The 19107-nt window shown below is 39.3% G+C and overlaps 1 protein-coding gene across 3 annotated transcripts in view; it reads right to left on the bottom strand.

Moving 5' to 3' along the window:
- NTM (neurotrimin) overlaps window positions 1-19107 on the bottom strand; it is a 574210-nt gene that overhangs the window by 2859 nt on the left and 552244 nt on the right. The window contains exons 6-8 of one of the 3 annotated variants that reach the window (XM_069080454.1): window positions 18307-18458; window positions 13219-13254; window positions 7834-7866 (exon numbers count right to left, since the gene is read on the bottom strand). In XM_069080454.1, coding sequence (XP_068936555.1) covers window positions 7834-7866; window positions 13219-13254; window positions 18307-18458 — 221 coding nt within the window. The remainder of the gene's footprint in view (window positions 1-7833; window positions 7867-13218; window positions 13255-18306; window positions 18459-19107) is intronic. The other 2 variants (XM_069080455.1, XM_069080456.1) reach the window with 2 other exon arrangements.

Here is a 19107-nt window from a genome sequence, read left to right as displayed (position 1 = left end):
CACACACACACACACACACACACACACACACACACACACACACACACCCCCTAGCAACTCAGAAACATAAACTTGCCAACTGCTTAACCTGTTATACCAAGGATGCCCATGATAGGATTCCCATACATCTATATCAGTCTGAGAATCTAGATAACTGAATAGATTTTTACTCACCAGGGTAACCTGTTTAGACAGGGACTTTTGCAGTACTTCTATTTTACTGGAATAAAATCATTCTCCCAAAAACAAGGACCAAAGACCAAGCTAGTGATCAGGTAAGATATCAAAGGAATGAATAAGATGAAGGTCCTACTGTTCTCAGCATCTGGGACATGTGCTATGGTCAGTGTTGGCCAGACCAGGACCAAGCTGCATATCTGAGTGACTAAGCTTGGAGATTTTTAAGCTATGGACCAGTGACTGTCAATCTGACCTCACTTCCAACCTTATTCTTTATAGTAAACCTTCAATCCTTTGGGGAAATTCCATACCCAACAAAGAATAACAGCCTTACACTACTCCAGGGTCTTATTTGGGATAGTCCAGAAACCAAGGACTTTGCAACTGGAGAGTCTTCTTGTTGAAATCAACATATAATAATAATATAATAATAATAATTACTATTAATATAATTAAAAATAATATAATAATCCCATTTGATAATCATAGTATCAAACAAAGAAAGCTAATTATTTTAATTTTACAGATTAAAATAATAAGGCCTGATATGGTTAAGTGATTTATTCAGATTGACTTTGCTATTAAGTAATTGAACTGACCACAAGCCAATCAATTGATCAATTAATAAATATTTATTAAGTACCTACTATGGCACCAAACACTGTGCTAAGTGCGGGGTTCACAAAAAGAGGCAAAAGACCACCCCTGTACTCAAGGAGCTTCCGATCTAATGGAAATCCATTCTTTCCATCACAACACAGCTGGCTGTACCTTGGGTTCTCCATTCTGCAGAAGGGACAGCATGAAGTATTTTTCACAAAATTCCTATAGATATAGATATATATTGTCCCCCCAGCAGGCAACTGATTTTATGTGGACCTGCTGTTTCAGTGCTGTGGGAAACTACTACTTTGTAAAGACTTCAAAAAAGATGAATAATTCTTCTGTAATGTATAGTCTTTTTAAAAATTTTTTTTGCTTTTTGGAGGGGGGAGGGTAGGGCAACTGGGGTTAAAGTGACTTGCCCAAGGTCACATGGCTAGTTTATTTTTGTGTCAAGTGTCTGAGGCTGGATTTGAACTCAGGTTCTCTTGACTCCAGGGCCAGTGCTCTATTTCTACTCACTGTACCACCTAGCCACCCCTGTAATGTATAGTCTTAAAGAATTGTTGAGGTGTACTGTTCAGTGACTTGCCCATGATCACTTAGCTTTTATGTATCAGAAGCAGGACCTGAAGCAAGGTCTTCCTAACACCAAGACCAGCCTTCTATCTCCTGTGCCACATGGCCCTCAGATATTTTCTGGAAACACTGCCCAGAAATCAAATCCCAATTTACTTACATTGTAACATTGTCGTTTTGGTGATGTAGTGATCATCAATTTTGCTTAATCCTCACCTGGTAGTGGCTCTTAATGCTTGAATGACCCAGGGATTTCTATTTTAGAACTTCTGTATAACTTTAGAACAGAATTGTATACATCTTCCTACATCTTTGTAGAATACATTTGGATCATCATATATCCATTGTAGCTCTGAGGCAACTCTATTCTACTAAAATAAGGTCCACTTTACATGCTCAGAAAAGAATGCCTGGAAATTAGATCCTGAAGTGAAGTTTTCTGAATTCTGCATGTTTAGGAAACCAGTCTAATGAGATTGAGGACAGATTTCAACCATCAGGACATAAATCAGAGTTCTTGTTCTGATGAAAACAGAACCAATGATACATTTTTGAGTTATCAATAATTTTATTCTCCAACAGGTAGAGTAGAAACTAAGAGAAATACTACTTAGGATGTGATTCCTACAAACAAAAAGGAACTATTTGCTGAAATATATTAGTGGTGGTAATCTTGAGAAAAAGTTGATCAAGTCATCTTAGAATTGGAACGCTGGGACACATCCTTTGTGGAGAATGGATTTCAAAGAATTCAGTGAAAGGCTTACTAATATCATAGGACCTAGAATTCTGCACAAAAAAAAGTTGACTCAAGATGGGTGGTATTCCCTCAAGAACAAAATCCCAGTGATGAAAATGATTCAAATAAAGAAGGAAAGTGGAAGCTACCTAAAAAGCTTTACATTTCAAAAAACACATTTACAGAATATGAAAGGTAGGGAAGCCAACAGATGAAGAATTCAGAAGAGTATCATTGCTCTCTAATCTTTAGGAATGGCTAAAGAGGAGAATGAGCTAAGACTTAAAATAAATGCTAACCACACTAAACAAAAGGGGTTGTTTCTGTTGTTTTGGCAAACTCAGATGGAGGCAAAAGGAAAAAAAAAAGGATCTAACTTTCCAGAGATATAAAGGGGATTCCTGTACAGTTAGAGATGGGACTATATAGCATTTGGGCTCCCTTCCACATGTGAATTTCTCAGATACGACCACTGTTTGGAGTAGATGGGATGATGATGATACATATTATAGAGAGAAGGCACAACTGCTCAATTTTTAACTTTGTTTTTTTTCTTTATCAAAGAGAGTGATCTTTTGATCAGAAAATACAGCAAAAAAGTGTCTTAACAGGGAGTTGAATTCATGTTAAATGAGAAAATGTTTTTTAAAAAATGTTCCAATCACCAGACAATGGGAAATATTCATACTCTTAACTGGTAAACCTAAAAAATTCCTCACAAAATTTTAGAATGATTAAAGGGCTGGTTTCTGAACATTCAGAAAGGGAAGCAATGATCAACAGCAGACAGCATGGGTTCTTCAAAAGCAGGCTGTATCAGAATAAATGCATTTTTTAACAGTTACTAGACTGGTGGATCGGGGCATGGAGCAGCTAGGTCATGCAATAGCTAAATCACCAGGCCTAGAGTCAGGAAGACCTGAATTCAAATTTGACTTTAGGCACTCACTACCTGTATGTAACCCTTGGCAATCCATTTATCCCCTATTTGCCTAAGTTTTTTCATCTGTAAAATGAGCTAGAGAAGGAAATAACAAATCATCTAGTATCTTTGTCAAGAAAACCCTGAATGGGGTCAAGAAAAGTCATATATGAGGGCAATTAGGTGGTGCAGTGAGTAAAGCTCTGGCCCTGGAGTCAGGAGGACCTGAGTTCGGTTCCGGCCTCAGACACTTAACACGCACGCGCATACACACACACACACACACACACACACACACACACACACACACACACAAACTAGCTGTGTAACCTTGGGCAAGTTACTTAACCCCAATTTCCCTAAAAACAAGTGTCAGACATGACAGAAACAAATGAACAACAGATCAGGGCACTAGCATAAAATAATAATAATAATGATAATAAATCTAGATTTCAGGACAATATTTGACAAAATCTCTCACTGTATCATTGTGGGAAAGATAAATACACATACACATACATATATACATGCATACATACATATGTATGTGTGTGGATGTGTGTATATGTATTACAGTCAAGAGAATTCTGAAAACAGTGGTGTTTAATGTAACCTAGAGATATCTATCATTTCCATGGCCTTCTTCTTATCAGTGACTCGGATGAAGATCTACCTGACATATTTATGAAATTTGTCTATGACAAAAAGCTGGAGAAACAACTAATCTACTGTATGGCAGAGTCACGATCCTAAAATATCTGGACACCATTCAATGGATCAAATCTACTAACATGAAATTTGGTACGGATAAATGTAATGTCTTACTGTTAGATTTTTTAAACTAACTGCACATGGTAGATACAAAATTTCTATACCACAGTTCACAAAAATAATCCAGGAGTTTTATTTAAAGTTGCAAATTTAGCACGAGACAACTATGTGACATGGTAGTCAAAATCTAATACAATTGGAGGCTACATTAATAGAAGCAAAGCGTCTATAACAAGGCAGGTGATAGTACTATTGTGTTCTGAGAGAGATTATGCTGTTCTGCACATACTTTTTAAGAAAGATTCTGACAAGCTGGATTGTATCCATAAGAGGGCAACAGGATGGTGAGAAGACTATCAACCATGTCACTTGTAACTCAGCTGAAAAAAAACTGTCAGTGTTTAGTCTGGAAAAGAGGAGACTTAGAGGGTGTATGATAACTGTCTTTAAGTATTTTAAAGATTGTCATGTGCAAGAGGAATAAATAAACTTGTTTTGTTTGCCAGAGTATGTAGGCAGAACTAGAAATAATGAAGGTCTAAAGTCAATATAAGGGAGAAAGCAATTTCCTAATAGAATTGTCTGAAAGTAAATTGGTCTTCCTTAGGAAGACTAGAGAGCTCCTAATAACCAAAGATCTTCGGTTGGAAGTCGTATGCCCACATGTCAGGCATTGTTGAGGAAGGGATTACTCTTCAGGAGCACATTGGATTGATGACCTCTGGATCTCTTCTGGAACTAATAGTCTCTGATTCTATAGACTAGTAATTTATGCGTCCTATTGGAAGATCCACTGAGGGACCAGGAGGATTGGTTTGTTTTCCCTAGTTAGATGACACCATGAATGTCTCTGGATTCACATCCAGGATCCTTGCCCAGGCCTGAGGCTGAGAACCATTTCTGAGTCCATATGAACACAGAATATATGGGAGTTTGGATTCCATGTCTGCTTCTGACGAAAGCTATTGATCAAGTCTAAAATTATTCCATGTACAATTGGACAAATTAGGTTTTAAATATGCCCCCACGAAGCAGAATGGCTTAATGGATTGAATTGCTGAGCTACATTGGTAAAGGGAGTTTCTTTTCTAGTAGATCACCATACCTATAAACTCATAGACCAAAAAGAAAAACAAAACAAACAAAAACCTTGAAAATAAAAATTAAATTCCTACAAATGCATATTTAGAAGTCATGCCATTGGCAGGGTTGAGCTTCTGTCAATACCTTTCTTTTCGTATCTTTTTTTGTCTTTCTCACACACAAATGCACATACAGACACATGCATCCACATAAGCACATAATCAGTTCTGAGGTGAAGCTTAAGTCTCCTGGTCCTTGGCAGTGACAGCTCTTACAACAATGCATGGACATAAGGAAATCTATAAAATGAGAAGAAAATAAATGGTAACTTCCAATGCTCTGGATCCTGCTGCTTCCTCTTGGAGGATTGGCCATCCTGATGAAACCCTCTTTGGGGAAATCCCCCAGCTGCTTGTGCAACACAGGAGGGGGAAGCTTGGTTATCATGTAAAGAAGGCCTGAAAACCATGTTTTCAGGCCAGGGAGTCTAACATTGTGGGAGTCAGTTCTTAGGCTGGCAAATGCCCCCCACCAGAGGCATACAATGGCCCAGTGGGAGGTTGCCAGGTGTGCACTCTGGGCTGCTGTTTGCCTTCTATGTTCTCTTTCATTATTATGTCTATCAATGCTCCTTATGGCTCCACTCCCCACTGGGATATGCCACAAAGAGTCTGCATGGAAGAATCTTGACCTGTTGTGTTAAAAAAAAAAACTGTCATAAAGGGAAAAATTTCAGTGTTATAAAGAAGAAAAAATAATAATTTTCTCCAAATCCCCTTAAAATTCTTCATTTCTATACCAGTTTCCCTAAACTACATTTATCCTGGGCCATCAACACAGTCACCTCTACTCCAACCTTTTTCATTTATCTATAGTTGAAGGGATGCAACAAGGAAAGAGAAAAGGATGTAGAAGGGTCATGGTTAAAGTGGAGGACAGAAGATGAGGTTGGGATGGAGATGGTCATTGTCTTCTTAGTATCTGAAGAATCATCATAGGAAAGAGAAATTAGATTCATTCTATTTGATCCCAAAGAAAATGATCAGGAATAATGGGAGAAAGTGGCAGAGAGGCAGAGATCATCTCTACTTAAAGAAAACCTCCTGAGAGTTAGGGTTGTCTAAAAGAGGGAAGGAACTGTTTCCTTAGTCACTGAGTTTTCCATCACTGGCCATCCTTCAAGCAGAGACAGGATACTTTCTAGTTAGGAGTGCTATAGAAAGAATTTGTTTTTAGATGGACATTGGATTTTTTGCCACTCTAAGACTCTGGGTCTGTGATAGACCTTTTTCTTTCTAGGTAAAATAATTCTATATATTTTCTTGAGGTCATTTCAATATAATTTGCAAACTACCACATTATTTTCCATCAGGAAAAGAGTACAGACTTCACATAACAAGCAAGAAGGGTGAAAGTATACTAGATGATGGTGGATATCTGGGTGTTCAGAAAATAAGATAAAAAAAAACACAAAGAGTTTGGCAGGCTATTCCATCCTTTATTTATGTGGCCATTATCAAAGAAATTAATGACTGCAGTTAGCACCATCAAATTTTATCTTTGAAAATAATCAGACTAAAGACAAGGAAGCCAAATTTTAAGCATACTTGGTTGGTACCTTGGATAGTTCCATGAGGAGGAATTGCCACAAAGTTCTATGAATCTCTGAAACTGGAGCAGTCTCTAATGGTAGCTAGAACATTAACTCAAACCTTTTTGAGATGATAAAGATATCCTTGATGAAAAATGTATGCTCCTCCCTCTTTACTCCTCTTCTTGGGTGTTTGTCTAGAAGCCATTGCCCTTGCAGATGTAGGGCAATCCCAGGAGACTGACTTTGTACCAACCCAAGGCCTTATAACAAAGTGCTCCATATACATGGTGTTCCACATAAAGCCAGTTGCCAAAAGGTAGGATCTTTCCAGAAGGCAAACTGCTATGTGCCAAGTGACCTTTGCGACTTTCTCACATTTTCAAAAAACAAGGTGTTGGGGGTAGGGACAAAAATAAGAGGGGAGCAATAGTAGCCTTGAAGCTACCTAGTATTTTGTACTGTGAGAACATGACCCACCGAAGTTCTTCTTTGCCAGACTTGCAAAATGTATGGCACTTTCCCGAGGTCTATTATCCAAGAATTCAAACCTTGTACAATAATATTGTGGTTCTAGAAGCCTCACGTACCTTCTGCTGGATGCAGCTGATGAGGCATTTGATCTGCCCAGTAGCAGGAAGCTATGATTCTTCATCCAACCTTGCCTCCTGCCCTGCATAACTATGAGTGTTGCTAATATTATGTTAAATGTAGCAGCTCACAGATTTTCACTACCAGACCAGTCAGAATTCTTTACAATGATTATGAACATCAGTAACCAACAGGAACATCTGCTAATTATGAGGACTTTAGAAAAGATGTGTTTTAGCCAAGTGACTCACATAAGAAACTCCCTCTTTTTTTTATCCCATTCCAATGCCACCCTCCCTCCCCACCATCCTTAGATGTGAAAAGAAAGAGGAAAAAGAAGGGGAATCACTGAGAAGCAGCATGCAAAGATAAGTTTGAGCGGTTTGCTCCAAAGCACTCAGGATGAAGAAAAGAGGGGGATCTGTTATGTAGATAAGATAGGAAGGTGCTCTGGGAACAGACAGGATGACTGTAGTACAGCAAGATCAGTTAGACATCTGTGAGAAAGCTGAGGTCAGTCATGGAGTTGGGGAAAGGCTGCAGGCATTCCTGAGGAACAAAGAATCCAGAAGTCTATAGGAGGATTAGTCTATATGATTGCATGAAACGTTGAGGTTCTAGGAAGTGTTTCCACCAGGATTAGCTTCCAGGATTAGCTCAGGCACAGAAAAGAAGAAAGAAAGTTGTGCAGAGAAGAGGTTGGAGATAGTTGAAAAGATTTCCCATAACCCCTTCTCCCGAGGCAAGGACTGCCTAAGAAAGAAGCATACTAACCTTTCCAAGGTGTCATGGTTGTAGTTTTCTCTTCTAAAAAAATTAAAAACAATCCACTGTTATGGTAGAAAGAGATCATTTTGCCCTCAGATGACTTCTTTGGGGAAAAGCTTTCCTAAGTCAGACCAGCCTTCATTTCTCTTTCTTGCCTCAAATGCATAGGTAATGAATGGTTAACAACATGGCTCTTTTGCACACTCTCCTCAGATTTCTTAGGGGTAGCCAGATGTTTGGGGGAATAGAGAAGTGATGTTAGATGAAAGAGCTTTCATATTAGACTACTGCAGACATCCTATAACATCTCTTTATAGTATGGTAATGGTAGAAGTATGTGTGACTATCCTTTAGTGAAGAATATTAGTGGGAGATGGTGAGTTGTTACTGAGAATATACAGAAGAAATTCTTTGGAGAAGCAAAGGCTCTTTGCTTAGGCTGTGAAGAACCTTTGTGATCCAGACTTAATGTGTGAGGAGAGCCAGGGTGGTTGCATAACCAATGGCTTCAGTGGGGTCAGTACCTGCAGAACTACCTGCTGGCCTAAAGTTGCCCTGTAACAGTACACTTGTAACCTTATAATTTTGAAGCTGCTAACCTGGAGGGGAGAAACAGAAGTTTATAGAAACAACTCTCCCAAGCTTAATCCCTAGGACACAGGGTAAATAGAGATTTTTGGACTGTGTGGGCAAGATATGAGTGTATGGTAAGAAAGAGGAGTTTCTTTTTTCTTTTTGATCATATTGGAAATGTGGCAAAAATGTGTAGGAGAGAATCTTCCCTCTGTTTACTTCTAGTGTAATAGTCACTGAGTCCATAGGAAGCACCCGAAAGGTATGCATTTTGAAGCAGGTAGGTGGTATAGAGGAGTAAACATTGGAATCAGAGGCAGAAAAACCTGGGTTTGAATTCTGCCTCAGGATTGCAAGCTTTGGGATCCAGGGCAAGGCAGCCTTTCCGTGCTTTCATTCCTCATCTGAAAATATGAGGGATTTGGATTTGTTGGCCTTTAAGGACCTTTCTAGTTCTCAATGTATGAAAGCACTTAAAAACAAAAACAAATCAAAGCAAAACAAAACAAAACAAAAACCAGGTTAATATTGCACTCCAGACTCGAGAAGTAGAGTGGAATTGGGGAAGAGACCTACAAGAAATTTGGGTTCTTCTTATTCAGGTTTTTCCCCCAAAAAAGCTCTAGCTTGAGAGACCACTCAAGAGAAAGGTAAAATTCTTCAGGGTCTGCTGAGATGGGAAAACATGAAATATTTTTGCCTCTGACTTTCCCTCTAATTGTACTTGGGTTAGTTTAAGTAACAATATTATAACTCCATCAGTTAAAAAGAGTTTTCTTCAGGAAAAAATTAAACTGTTGCCAGAAAATTCTTCCTTATATCTAACCTAACCTCCTCATACTATAGTTGTCTGTTTCTTTTGGTTGAGACTTCACAAAGAGGAATGATAAATGACGGTTACCAAAAACTAGATAATATAAGCCCGAATTATGTTGGAATGCCTCAGGCTCTAGAAATGTTAGGATCTCTGGAGGCTTCTGAGCCAGCTCTGGTCATCTGCAAAGGCTATGAATGACATTTTGGCTACTAAGGAGACTTGAGGCTGGCAGTTCAAACATGCATTCTGTTGCCAAGAATGTGAATGAATTATAATTGCAGCCTTCTCATTAACTACAGGATGAAGCCAAGCTGGGGGTTGGGAGGAAGACACAGGCAAACACACACACACACACACACACACACACGCAATTCCAAAATAAAACTCTCCCCTAGAATACTGCTGAATTGGATGACCAACATGCTTTCACAGAGGGATCTCTTTCTAATCCTAGAAGGTCATGTCCAATTTAAAGTTTAACTCAAGGATGGTTGCAGACATGAAAAACCCCAAAGTCTTTCTTCATGTCAAGATATCCAAACCTCTAGGAAAAGAACCAACTTGTGTACTGTTAACACGTGTGCCAAAGAAATGCTAACTGCCAAGAGTGCCAGATCCAATTAACTCTCCTCACTCCTCCTAAGGGAGGCCCTGATAATAACTCCCTGCTGTAATTGTGTCCACGAGACATACGGAGTTTACTCTGGTTCCAGATTCTCTAATAAATTGGTTTGATGGTCACCGCAAGATTCATAGGCATTAATCAGGAGACCTTTCTCTGCCTGCTAATACCATCAAAGCTGACTTAATGCCTTGGGGAGAAGGGACAAAGGACAATAAGATGGTGAATGAATACTGAGGACCCCCGAAAACTTACCTGCTAGAGGAAGTGAATGGTAAGTGGCCCTATTTCAGAATTTCTTACATAATGCTCAAGAAATTTTGTACCATCAAATACTAATGTAAGTGTATGGCTCACAATCTGTTGCACTTGTGTAAGGGACAGTGAAGAATGAGAAGCTGAGGAGTTGAATACTCTTGTCAAGAATATCCTAGCTCACTAGGGCATTGAGCTGTAAAACCACCTGGAGCTTCACATACAAAGCTATGTCTTCTGGGAGTCTCTCTGATTCATATTCAATAAATCCATGTCATAGTTCACAAATGAGATGAGCATAATTTGAAGATATCCTTGAAGAGAACCATGATTCCCTAGTGTATTTCAAGCTTACCAAAAATAACCAATAAGGCAAATTCTACAGCATAGAAAGCTGGTTGAAAAATGGGATGTAGTAGGCAGAGTATTGAACTTGTGGATAGGTAGACCTGACTTCAAGACAGAAAGGGAAGGGAAGAAATTATTGAGTACCTATCATATGCCAGATACTGTGGTAAGTGTTTATTAAAAAAAATACCTCATTTCCTACTTGTGTATGCATGAGCAAACCACTTAAACATTCCTATACCTCAGTTTCCCCATTTTTAAGTGGGGATAACAATACCAGTAGTATTTATCTCACATGGTTGTTGAAAGGATCAGACAAGAAAATGTATGTCAGGGGGGGGGGTTTGGGGGCAAGTGGTGGTGAGCCTTAAAGTGCTATATAAAGTTTTTATCCCTCTCTTCAAGGAGCCCTGTGGTCCAGAAGAAAATCCAAGTCACAAAACAGATAAAAGTCAACCTTGCTAAGGAGAAGAATAGATTTGGATTCACATCCAGGTTTTGCTATTTAGTAGTGTGGTCATTAATAAGTTACTTTAACCTCTCTGAAATCTAATTTGCTCATTTGTAAAATGTAGAAAATAGTTTTTGTGGTACTTGTCTCATGAAACTGTCATGTAAAAAGCCCTTTGTAAACTTTAGAATGCTAAGAGAAATGGGAGTTTCTTGACAACTTTTTTCCAGTCTTGTTTCTAGAGTTATTATTACCCATTCCCCATTCACAGGAAGGATTTTGGAGGTGGAAAGGGGAAGAGATATTTAAAAGATAATAGAACTTTGAAGTTGAGAGGTACTGAAATTTAATTGATCAATTTCCGTCATTTATACAGACAAGGAAACTGAGGTCAAGTTAAATTATTTACCCACATTCACTCAGTTAATGAGTTAGTGGTAGGGTCAAGAATAGAAACAAGGTGCTCTCACTCCAGTACTGGGTTCACTATATAATGTTTTATTTTGAGACAGCTTTGACAGAAAATACTCCTTCAGTATGGCTGAGGCCATACTGGATCTGAATATTATCTTTCTAGAAACCATGGTCTTTAAAGGGATTTTCAAAACTTCCAGATAATGAGTTTAGGGTGTGAGCTATTTGCTCAGAATTAACTTTTTTTTTTTTTACCTTGGACAAACTCCAAACCTCTACAGGAGCAAAACTAGCAGTATATCTGCTTGCCTGAGTTCATCTCTTCAACACAATTCTATCTGGGTCCATCTCCAATCATCCTGATCTACATCTGGACCCTGGACCCAGATGGCTCCGGAGGAGAAAGTGAGGCTGATGATTTTGCACAACCCTACCTCACTTAAATCCAATTCATTTGCAAGTCATGGAAAAATCTTCCTGTCATGGTCCTCTTCAAGAATGAAGGACAAATAACAACAATATGATTCTATGTATAACCTTTGCCCCCTGAAAGCCTCTTTTCCATAAATTTTACTTTTTTATCTTTTCTTTTTCTATTTCAGCTTTCCATCTGTGCACCAGTCTACATGTGACTGCAATATATACAAAGATCTACCCCAACCCTATATTATATCAATTTCCCTCTTTTTCTATTACACTTTTTCCTCTATCTAGTTTCTTCCTCTGATTCCTCACTTTTTTCTGCTTGATCTCTCTGGCCTGTAAGTCACTTGGGATGCTGTGGGTTTTTTTTGTTTTTGTTTTTAATTTTGGTTTATTTTGTTTTTTCACCAAGATAAAAAGGTGAGTGAAGGAGCAAGTTGGAAAAGGAGACCAGATTCTTTCTACTTCGTCCCCTTATAAAGCAGCCTTTCTTCATAGCTGTGGCCATCAGTACCATCCCCTTGAACAGAGAATTTAATATGCATGCACATAAACACACACAAACACACATACACCCAACTCCTCACATTCTTCTCATCACAGCATATATTCCCTATGTGTTCATTGTAGATCCAATGTGTAGTTGAAGTTAATGGTCACCTACCATCAGAGATTATGGGGCCAAGCAAGAGTTCAAGCAGGACTTAGATGACAGAGAGGAGGGGGAGAGAGATGCAAGAGTCATGCAAGAAGGAAAGTGGAAAGAAAAGGAGGGGGGAAAGGAGATGATAAAATGAGTTAATATACCCCTTAAAACCTCAGGAGGAGGGGAACTTTACCTCTCAGCTGACATCTTGAGAGGAATAGAGACAAACCACAATGCCTGTATCTTATTGATTTGGAGGTTTTTGTTTTTTTTAGAATTCAATTGAGTAACGACTTTTTTTCCTCACCTTTCCTTGGAGGACCTGGGTGTGAACAAACCACTGAGGCTGATGTGTTTGTCTGAGGTCAAGAGCCCTTGTGGAATTTTTTGACTCTTCCATATACACTGTGTTTCTGACCCTGCTGGTGAGATGCTGTCAGCAGTCTCCTGTCCAGCAATTGCTTAGTTCTCTATTTCAGAACTGTCAAGTGCCTCACTATCCCCTACTGTTTCACACTTATTCCTCCTTTTTTCCTCAGGTTCATTTTTTTTTTTTTGGACCTGAGAAGAGAAGCCTATTTCTTCCTTTTCCTGTTCCCCTTCCTGTGGCTGTGCTGGCACCAAATAATAAATAAAAAACAAACAAATAAATAAATGATCCTGGAAATGGACCTTTCCTGGGATTCCCACCAAGCTCCCTGTAAATCCATCTGATGACCTTCCATCATCCTCCATGCAATCTCAAATATGGGGATCCCAGGTTATGGCAGGGTGGGGAAATGGGAGCTTAGGGAAGAGGAACAGGAGAGAAAGGGACAACATAGAGCAAGTGCAATACTGACCTTGGAACAAAGCTGAGCTTGTGGGCTCATTAATTTCTAAACCAGGTGAGGGAAAGATGGAAGAGAAAAATGAAAACACAATATATATTTATATACAGTACCTATATATTGATTATATATAGTTTGTATACTGCCTCACAAACATGTTGAATAAAAAAAAAGGAATGGCATGGTGTGAGGTAAGGGGACATAGCAAGGATATGAAAAATGAATATAATGCAGCATGAGAAACAGTGAGCATATCACACAAAGTTGGAGCTTGGCATTCATTCCTGCTGAAAGTGACCACTCTCCACTCTTTGCCACATCCCACTCCCCATGAGTGCAGATGGGTTTGCCCTTGGTTTTTGCTGGGCTGGTGATGATGATTTGGTGGCAAAGGGTCATGGCCCCTGTGTTGCTTCCCTTCCTACCTCTACATAACTCCCCACCGCAAGCTGTGACCTAACTTTAGGAATCCACAGTCCTCTTATTCCAAATTCTCATGACAAGAATGTTTCCTAACATTGAAGTCCACTGTCTTGGGAACAGATCTCCAGAATTGCCTTACAAAATCCCTGGGAACTAAATTGGCTCATGTATTCAGAAACCACCCCCTTCACAGGACAGGTGGGACACATTCTAGGTTCATGGCCATAAAGGGAGGCTACACAGCAACGGTGCCCCTTTGCAGTTTACTGGGAAGCATGCTACTGTCCAAATCAGGTAGGAAGAGGCTTTGGTTTATGAAAGAATTGATGGTGAGATGACTGTAACCTGGCTGGCTTGCTGGGATGCTGCAGGGGGACAAAAAAATCACACACACACACACACAAAAACAACTCCATAAAGAGGTTACTACATTTTCCTGAAATGAGATACTGCTTCCCAAGCTTACATCCATTCACTTGATGATACAGAACTAAGGGCTCTTTTGGAGGTAGTAAGTGATATAGGAATTTCCCAGGCATGTCTATACTATGATATTTCCTTGAACTAAGACTGTGTGTTTCCTAAACAGGTCAAGATCCAACCATAACACTAAAGCTTTGGTGCAGAACACCACACACAGTCATCAAACAATATAGCATAAAATCACATTGAAGACACAATGGAAACAGAGTACTTTTGAAAAGTCATCAAGGACATGTCTGAAAAGTATAGGCCCCTTGGAGCAGCCAGGTGGCTCAGCGAGTAAGAGCACTGGCTCCAGTGTCGGGATGACCTGGAGATTGAATCCCGGGCTCAGACACTCAGCACCACACCCAGAAATAACTGGCCATGTTACCTTGAGCAAGTTACTTAACCCCGATTGCTTTAAAAAAAGTATAGGCCCCATATGTAAATATGGGTTGGGTGGTTGTAGGGGGAGGGGTGGCAAAGTTGGTAAGAGTTTTAAAAAGAAAGCAGACATCTTTGTGAATGTTGGAGAAATTTTGTTTTCTATGATCATGTCCCCAGAATTAGGAAGGATGTTACCTAGCAAGCTGCTGATTACATTTCAAAGTCTTGCTTTTTTTTTTTTATTTGGAGGACTTTCCAACTTGAAGGGGTCACCTTTTAGGGGAACCTTGCAACCTTAAAGCCCAGTAAAATAAAGAGTGTAGACATGAGTACTGTACTTCTGGGGCTTGGAGAGGTGAAGACTAAACTGCCACTTTCCTCAAGTGAGACAATAGCCTGCATTAGAGATTATTAAATTTCATCTTCCTGACCATGGTGAAAGGAAGATTTGTTCTTGGAATCTACATATTCATCTCATTGATTGATAGAGGAATTGGAGATTCTTAGGAAAATAGACATTATCTAGCATGGCCTGGAGAGAATCATTGCTAAGCATTTCTCCTTTCTTTGTCTTGATGGACTCATTCTAGAAATCCTTCACAAGTAAATACTCTTGTTCAAACTCAAGGCAGCTCAAGTGTGGGATATGGTAAGGGGAAAGAGATAATTTGGCTTCATAGGGGCAGCATTTAGCTCAAATATAGGATATGATAAGGGAAAAAAACTAATATGCCTCCATAGTAGCAGCATTTAGCCTTGGGGATCTCCAGAGGTAGGATAAGGACCTGTGGAAGGAGGGATCCAACCATGCTCAGCCAAAGGGCAGGTCTGAGAGCTTTGTGGATTATGCTAATTCCCTGTTGCTGCCTTAGAATAGAATCCTTTACACATGGGTCTTCTGGAAAAAAGAAAAGCAGACTTAAATATGGATCTCAATATTCCCATTTTCTCTCCCTACCAGATTTTCTTTGTTCCATTTATTTTTCAAAAATCATTTACTCCCTGTTTTGAAAGAAGCCTATTCATTGAGGAGATATCAGAAAGCTCATCAAAGTAGTACTGCATACATCCTACTCAAAATGTCCAGAGGACTTGGGAGGATGAAGACAGGCCAATAGGTGGAAATAGCAATGGAAATATTTTGGGGAAGAGACTGGGGGACAACTCCAAGAGGAGGAGAAAATAGCTCAGATCTTGGCCCCTTTGGTTATGCCAATATCCACCTGCTTACAAAAAAAAAAAGGCTTGACAGAAGTGTTGTGCAGTTGCAGCTATCCTGTCGTGGGTGGAGATTCCCATCAGAATGGATTGTCACTGCATCAGAGCTGTTCCTAATCCTGTCCTGGAGATTCCCATCAGAATGGATTGTCACTGCATCAGAGCTGTTCCTAATACTCTCATGGAGATTCATCAGAATGGATTGTCACTGCATCAGAGCTGTTCCTATTCTGATAAACCCACTCTGGGATTAAAGGTGGGTCTCTCACTATTCCCACTTACTTTATAACCCCATTAAATGGATTTTCTTTATATTTGGAGTAAGGGGTAAACTGATTCAAATATGGTTTCTAATCTGAGATGTGTGGATGCCGTAGGGTTGTCTACTTGTCTTTCACAAGCAAAGTGCAGCTTGCTTTGGTAAGCAGAAAGGAGAGCTTTTTCCAAGGTATGGAATTGTTGTCAATTCTTAACAGAAAGTTGATTTTAATAGAATCATAGAATCCCAGAGCTGGGAAGCAACTTGAAAATGACTAACCAAACATCTACTTGAGTACGAGTCAGAAACAACACCCTTGAGAAGTATATGGTCATCCAACCTCTGCTTAAAGACTTCCAGTCTCTACCCAAACTAAGTACCTCCCAAGGCAGCCCATTGCACTTATGGACAGCATTAATTACTAGACAGAATTTTTCTTATACTGAGCCAAAAGCTGCCTCTTCAAGTTTCACCCATTACTCCTTGCTCTGTCCTATGGAGTCAAGCTAACAAATCTAATCCCTCTTCCAAATATCAGCCCTTAAGAGATTTAAAGGCAGCTATCATGACTCCCTACATATTCTCTTTGCTAGACTAAATATCCCCAGTTCCCCTAACTAATCTTTTAGCATGGTCTCTAATCCTCTTACCATTTTTCCAACCTCTTCTGGTTGCACTCTAACCTGAAAATGTCCTTTCTAAAATGGGGTAGACAGAGCTGGACTATCATTATGTATTAATTATAAAGTATTATTACTACAGATGTGGTCTGACCAAATCAGAGTACAGATGGACTCTAACCTTCCTTGTTCTGGATACCATTCTTCGCTTAATTCCATTTAAGATTACATTAGCTTTTTTTGACTGTCATTTGACACTATTGACTCATAATGAATTTAAACTATACTAAAATCACCATGCCCTTTTCACCAGAACTCTTGCAAGATCGTGCTTTCTTCATTCTGCACTTGCAGTTATTTTTACATTTGTTTCTATGAAGTGTCATCTGTTTGATTTGGCGCATTAGTCTAAATGGATGAAATGCTTTTGCATCTTAATTCTGTTGGTCAATGTGTTGGCTATCCTACCTAGCTTCATGTCATCTGCAGATTTGGCAAGCATGCCATCTATAGCTTTATCCAAATCATTGATAATTATTTTTGATAGAAGGACCAAGAAAAAGCCATAGGGAACTTAAGTAGTGACCTCCCTCTGGGATAGCCTTTCCTTTTTTCCTTTTTCCATTCCTTCCCTTTTAGCAGTTTTTCAGAAATCCTTTCCTTACATTTAGTTCTTCTTCTCACCCTAAAGCTTAGCAAACAGTGAGATAAAAATTAGGACTTTCATAAAGGGCACAGATAACTTGATCCTATAGGGTCCAAGGTTGTGGAGAATTTTTATAACCACCCAGACTTGAAGGAAGGATGAAGCAAGTATCTGAACCCCTAGAAATTATGCCTGGTGACTGGGCATTATGAAAATGCACTCAGTAACATTTGTGGAGGTTGTTCCACCATTGAGAGAAGTGCAAGAAACCCAACCTCCATCTTCAGGCTGTTGTACATAGGGGTCAGAAAAGGAGATACACTCACCTGATGCAGACACCAACACAGCTGGCCAGGGGTGTAATGAGGGCATAACACAGTGACTTGCACATATTAAGTGCTTGATAAATATTTGTTGAATGAATGAGTGAATGAATGAATGGATTTTAACCATTAATCAGGATAATGGACCATATAGACCATTCTTTATTCTTTTAGGCAACTTCCTTGAAACAAATACAATTCCTGAGAACATCTCATTGACCACTATCTTCTCTCACAAAAAATGAAGTTATGTAGGATCCTAAATGTCTGATTCCTATCTCACAAATGAAAGTCAGTTTCCCTGATGATACTTCTAGAGTAGACACTGGGAAAAGTGACTTTTGCCATTTAGCATGTGAATCAAGTTTGAAAAAGAGTTATTTTGTTTTGTTTTGTTTTTTTTATGGATCATCCACTGTGTGTTTCACACATAATCTGCTCTTCCCCACTCCATTCTACCACACCCTTCTTATCACCCTGACCACAGGATCTATATGACCACAGGAAACTTTGTGTTTTGACAGCTGGGCTTCCCTAACACACTTTCACCCATTTTTGAGCTCTTTAGATAGGCATATGCATATGTTTGTGTTTCTCTCTTTGTGTCCCTTCTTACTCCCCATCTGAATCATATTACTGCGTTAGATTCTATGGTCAACATTTTTACTCTCTGCCTCTACCTCCCTACCATGCCTCTAACTGCCTCTAACTCTCTACCATGAGTTGCCCCTCCCTGTCCTGCCTGGGGTTCTGTCTCACCAAACAGTGTGATGCTGGCATTAGTGTGACCTAGGTTGTTGGAGGCCACACATGTGTAGTTCCCGTAGTCATGTTCAGAGACATTGAAGAAGATGAGCTTTGAGAGGAATGGTCTGTTTTCAACTTTCACTCGCTTCTGTCCTCCAACCAGCCTGGGATAAGCGAAGGAGAGAAAGAAAGGGAGAGAAAAGAAGATGGTCAAAATTTCATCATCAAAACAAAACATTTCTGAAATGTATAGTCTTGTCATATTCTACCCTCTAATGATAACCATCATTCTTCCTACTCACCATGTGATTTAATATACATTGATACATATTTCTACATTTCTATTTTTGTTTATTTTCCTACCCTGAAGACATTAACTGTTAAGTGGCCATCTCCAGGTTTAGGATACACAATGTGTATCCATGATGTGCATATATCAGAAAATTTACAATGTTATACATGCATATATGTATATATATGTATATATACAAGCATATATTTCTTTGAAAAAAGAACTACCACTTTTGATAGTCAACTAATCAATAACTAATACGCACCATCTAGAATAATGCTACCCTCACAAGAAGTGGCCAAAGCATAGACTTTAATGGTGATGATAATGACAAAGATTATAAGAAAAAATACCAGAGGGGGTTAAGTGAACATTTGTTTCCCGATATGTTAGCAACATGATTCTTCCCCAGAATTCAAAGCATTTTACCAATGATTTCATTTCCTACTCCTTCAGACCTGGAAGGAAGGAAAGGGGCAGAGGTTGTCATTTATCTTTCCTATCAGAGAAACCTGAAGGGC

Source organism: Petaurus breviceps, unplaced genomic scaffold (genome assembly GCF_028583685.1).
Source record: "Petaurus breviceps papuanus isolate PSGF00001 unplaced genomic scaffold, PetGlider_PUasm1.0 91133, whole genome shotgun sequence".
In the NCBI taxonomy this organism is placed as follows: domain Eukaryota; kingdom Metazoa; phylum Chordata; class Mammalia; order Diprotodontia; family Petauridae; genus Petaurus; species Petaurus breviceps.
The sequence above is the reverse complement of the archived record's forward strand: the minus strand, read 5'-3'. Positions and strand labels throughout refer to the sequence as shown.